Source organism: Phragmites australis, chromosome 4 (assembly GCF_958298935.1).
Source record: "Phragmites australis chromosome 4, lpPhrAust1.1, whole genome shotgun sequence".
Lineage (NCBI taxonomy): Eukaryota > Viridiplantae > Streptophyta > Magnoliopsida > Poales > Poaceae > Phragmites > Phragmites australis.
Window position 1 is genome coordinate 38,960,250 of NC_084924.1, and position 5,495 is coordinate 38,965,744.

Here is a 5,495-nt window from a genome sequence, read left to right on the forward strand (position 1 = left end):
GAGGGGAGAAAAAGAAAAAGGAGCACAGCAATTGCTTCCACTTCGTGAACAGAGTCAAGTTCCATCAATCTCCTCCTTTCGATCTTGCATTGAGTACATAAAACATGAGTATGACATGAGTATCACATATATATAAAAGTTAAACACGGGTCAAGGTTTCAGATACATTTTGTCATTTTAATGCGCTCAAGAGTATGCATTATAAGTGTTTTACTGCTTATGCATGAGATATATCTCCTTCTCTTTCTAATACAGATTGGAAATGAAACCCATTTTAATCAATATTTTCTCTATCGTGGACTGCTTCACCTCAAATAAAATACTAATATATATATAATATCTCACACTTCTTTAAGTATATGGAACATTTAATTGTATGAACCTTTTATTTGTAATATGTGCTTTCTGTATTCCTACATTGTTCAATACTATATGAATTACAGATTAATCAAACAAGGTCACACAATAGGTAGCAAAAATAAATGAACCGCGGCAATGCCGTGCAGTGTTTCTAGTAATACCACTGAAAGGTACACACTATTATGCGTATTAACATCAGTCGAATCCCTTGCATCTCCGAAAGCACCGGGTGATCCCACCATTCCACACCCAACTTCTGCCATGCTGCCAAAAACGGGTTACATTGCACAGAAACAGAGTTCATCTCTTCCCTTGTCAAATATCTTCTCGCAGGGAAGGTTTGCAGAACATCTCAATAGTCAAGGACTCCCTGTGGTTCATCTCTTCCCTTGCCAAATCGTTGTTAACTGGAGAACCTAGTGAACAGTACGCATGTCACATGGACCACTGAAATCCTTCATGTCAACCTACAGCCATGAGAAGGATGAGATGGAGAATTATCATGAAAAGTATATCACATTTCCATCTGGAAGCCAGAAAGAAAAGATACCATTAGCAACAGAAGTATAAAACATAGACCCACATTTCCAGAACAATTTAGCTAGAAGAAAGAAGTAAGACATAGAACATAGTGTAAAGGGTAAAGCAACCAACTGAACATTTTAAAAGAAAATTGTCAGTCACTGGATGACTATTCACAGGCAGCAATTGAAACAGGAAAAGTTAAATAGCTAGTTAGGATCCATTGTCAGTTCTTAGCCAATAGATAGGAATCTTCTGTAATGTATAATGTCCAAACAATTGCTGCATGAGTAGTAATGGATTACAACTATAATCCATGAATAATACATGGTAACCCCGAAGAGAAGTAGAGGATAATGATACACTGAACTGAACTTCAACAAGCTTCACTAACCATGGTTGAATTGTAGTCATGGAATATAGCCGGAACTCAAGAAATGAAATGATTTCTTACCCTCACTGTAAAGATATCGAATTGATGTTTAGGTATTTTCTGCCTGCAGACAACAGAACCTTGCATAGATGCTGCTTCAGCATTCATGTTGTTACTAGAAAAGATGTAAAAGGAAGAAGATGACAAAGACATTCTACTGCATGCCGAAGCAGGTTTCTTTGGCCAAAGGTACTACACGTAGTCAAGTGAGCAAAACAAAGACTACACTATAGAAAATTTTATGCAGTTTCTCAGATATCCTTCTGCATTTAAGTAACTCCTAAAGCCACACATTCATATCAGATTAGAGGTAATACAAAACAATAAGGCAGTCATAAGACACTGAAGACAGCAAATAATTTTTTTTTTCTTCACAAGTTCAATATGAGCCATGAACATATAGGGTTGAGTTGCGATGAATTTTCTCAATTGAAATCATAACTGGAACAAAAGCAGTAGTTATGTCTGTGTGTATAACTCATCTCATCATTAGAAAATTCACTCTGTTGCAATTTTAAAGAAAATACAGAAGAAATGACAAGGAACAATTTCACAGTTGGGAGTATTAATCTGTATGACTCTCAAACAAATGAACATAGACAAATTGTCATCATGTCTATTGCAAGATAACGCTATTGTTCACCAATCCTGCCAGAAATGAACATGGAAAAAGAACATGTCACCACCGCCCATTTTTATTCGTATATGAATAAAACATAGCAGGTATAAAATTGTGAAAGGCTGAAAGCAAGAAATAATAATTGGAGACAAATGGTAGTAAATTCCACAAAATAGCACAGTTACTACAACTAGAACAAAGTTACAACCGAGATTCATAGGATCCATCTGGAAGGAAACTTCATCTAACCATCCATACTTTTGGACATGTGGTACAGTTTTCTTAGACATATGACAATGCTATATTTAGATACTGTAAATATCTTCTTAAATAACCTTTACTCATTGTGCACCACCCCAAACAATATCCCACAGTAGTTGAACTCACTGAAAAATGTTTGATATTTTGAAGGCACAGAAAAAATATTTGAGTTGGTAAGAGCATTTAGAAAGAACATAGGGACTTTCCTTATTTAGGAGAGGAAACAAAAACATCAAAATCGAGGGAGAAACAGCCAGAAGATTTAAGAAAACACTAGCAATCACTAATTAGCAATAGGAGCACAAGCTAGACTATGATATGACCATTAAACTTTAGCGAGTGCTGGGGTTGCCATTGTTATGACTGATCCATGACGCACATATTTTTGTTGAAACAAAAGGAGCTTAGCATGAGATACAAAAGTGTAAAAATAGAATTTTGGGATTTTAAATATTAACATAAGATATAGCAAAATGTGAATTCCCAGTATGTATACAAATAGTAGAGATATGAATACAACAATTGTTTTCCCAACCTACAATCTTGGAATTGACTAATTCCCCAATAAATTCACCGCTTTCCCTCTGTTGTTTGACCTAAATTGCTGGCCAAGCTCGTTCCAAGCTGTTTACTCATAGACATCTCTTAGTTCTTAAATGAGACAAAGGAGGGGAAAATGCAAGGCCTTCATTTACATCAAAAGTCCCAAGAAATCATAATCTTGGTTCTCATCTTATACTAACCCTAGTTTTTCACCGCAATCAATTGAAAAAAGAGTTACCAAGGAAAACTCTGCTCAGCCACTACTGGATTGAGACGAGCTCGCTTGCCGCCTGCCCTGACCAAAACAGCCAAATAGATTCCTAAAAACACGGCGAATCCGACCTTCGCCGCCGCCACCCACTTGCCCATCTCCCTCTGGCCATGTCACCCGCCTTGGCCTGACCCCGTTACTGAAGCCCCCATCCAGCTCAGTGTAGACAACTGGGAGCTGCTCTCTGGGCCCGCCGGCAAACCTCCCGACGGCAAATCCACCGCGTGGAAGTCGCCAGATGGTGAGCCCCGCATCCGCCGCCTCCACATCTGGGGTGGCAGCGGCCGGAAGCTCTTGGCGGCAGATGGGGCAGGAGTTGCGGAGGGAGAGCCAGGGTAGGATGCAGTCCTGGTGGTAGACGTGCTTGCACGGCATCTCCCGCCCGGCGGCGCCGGGCTCAAAGGCCTCCTGGCACACGGCACAGTGGGCCCCGCCTCCGGCGACCGTCACCGACGGCATGGACTCCACCGCAGCCTTCGACGCCGGCGGCCGCGGCGCCGCCGCATCCAGGCGCGAGAACTGGTCGAGAAGGCGGTGGAACCCGGACCCCATAAGGAGGTGCGATACGTCGCCAGGTAGTGGCCGCAGCCCGTCGCCCGCGCCATCATCGTAGTAGAGCTCGAACCCGGCCAACGATCCGCCCCGGAGAACGATGACCGGGTTCATCGACCCACGCCGGCCGCTCCCACCGCCGCCCCGTGGCGGCGGCTGCGGGAACTGCTCCAGGAAGCCGCCGTCGCACTCGGGGCAGACGACGGTGGCCGGAGACACCCTCACGAAGCGGCTGCAGCGGTAGCACCAGTACGACACCGGATACGACTCCATCCCCGCAAAGCGAAACCCCAAACCCCCCGACCAAACCGATCCGGAAAACTCGCAAACTCCAACTCCAGCCGCAAATCGACGACGGCGGCCGACCTCAGATCCGAGAAATTTCCGGAAGCGAGGCGCCGAAATCCCCAAATCAAACTCGTCGGATTCCAATGGGGGGGGTTTCAGGGAGCGGAGGGGGGAGGGGAATTGCAGGGTGGGTGAGCGGGTGGGGCGGTTTTATGTGGGACGGCGTCCGCCGCCCTGGTGACGTCGCGGGTGACGGCGCCGGCACGTGGAACGCGGCTGTTGGGTTGCCTCACGGCAACGGCCGCGTGGATGGAAGAAGGAAGGCGGTTTTGACTTGCGCGGTAAAAAGCGATGGATTTAAAATGATTGCGGTTTTTGGTTTGACGCCAGTCACCAGTTTTGAACCAAAATACAGTATTCTACTACAGGCTCCTATAAATTGTTGATAGCAATCCATCTAAACATGAGAACTGAATTTCTTCGGATGAAATTTAATATCCATTCGTACAGAAAAGAATGCATTATCAATATGATTAGGGATGGCAACTCAGAAATTCCCTACAGAGTAACATATGTTCCTGTATTGAGGAAATTTTTCATCATCATCCTCCGTTTTGGAGGGATATTTTTCCGCATCCCCATCCCTATGCGGATAATGGGTATCCGATAAGGTCTTCATCCTTGTCACAAGCTAGTAATAATAAAATTAACATAGAATATAAGATAGAATCATGACATTTATTATTAGTAGCACACATCAAATAAACATAAGATATAAGAGAGATGTACATCAATAACAGGAGCAATAGCACAAATACATAATAACACAAGATAAATATATAAAAACATAAATAATACAATATATGTGTTTAACATCACCACATATGAGAATAATTCAAGGCCTCACGGGGATACGGGGAGGGGAGGTAGCAAGGGAACGTATCTGTTCCCGTTTTACCTGATAGGAAATAAAACCTCCAATAAAATTCTCATGGGAGGAGAAAGTGCCCTGTCCCCATCTCCTAATTTAGGAGGGCGGGAGGGATTACCCGAATGGAGCCTCGAGCCTAGTGAAAGCATGCATATATGTTCTCTCTCTTTTTTATCAACTCTCCGCTTGTAGCATTTCTTTTTGATTTTATGAATATTTGTCTAAGGGTGTGTTTGGGAAGGGGCGTGAGAATTGGATGTGGGAGTTGTTAGGGATTTATCATGGGAATTTGATTTTTAGTTCTCATCCATCGCTTTGGTATGTGATAAGAATTAAGAGAGGAGTTCAAGAGAGAGCTTATTTTCCATTGTTTGTTAAATGGCTTTGGGAGTGGGAAATCGCATGGATTGATTTAGTTTATAGGATGTGTTATCATAAGTTACGATCAACGGTGGAGATATATCCATATTTTACTATCAAGCAATTCTCACCTCATAAACACCCCTCCTCTGGGTTTAGAATGGTGAGAGTTGTGGCCTCAAACTCCCTTTTCCCGTTCCACTAAAATTTCCATGCCCACCACAATCAAGAGAATTGAAAGCACCCATCCTTACGCAACCAAACGCAACCTAAGGACTTTACTTTCTCTCAGTGAAAAGATGATTCGTCTATAGATTGTCTTTGCGAATGGTCGCAGTTGCTGCAACAGCTCCAC

The 5,495-nt window shown here is 43.0% G+C and overlaps 1 protein-coding gene across 1 annotated transcript; it reads right to left on the reverse strand.

The window, feature by feature from the left end:
• Window positions 1-470: 470 nt before the first annotated feature.
• On the reverse strand, window positions 471-4,039 carry LOC133916421 (E3 ubiquitin-protein ligase RDUF2-like). Its single transcript, XM_062360083.1, has one exon. It carries the CDS (start codon window positions 3,832-3,834, stop codon window positions 2,992-2,994), a length of 843 nt encoding a protein of 280 aa, XP_062216067.1. The 5' UTR covers window positions 3,835-4,039; the 3' UTR covers window positions 471-2,991.
• Between the last annotated feature and the right edge of the window lie 1,456 nt (window positions 4,040-5,495).

Excerpts from the sequence above, each read along its gene's own strand:
- LOC133916421 (XM_062360083.1), bottom strand. The coding sequence starts at position 3,834 with ATGGAGTCGTATCCGGTGTCGTACTGGTGCTACCGCTGCAGCCGCTTC.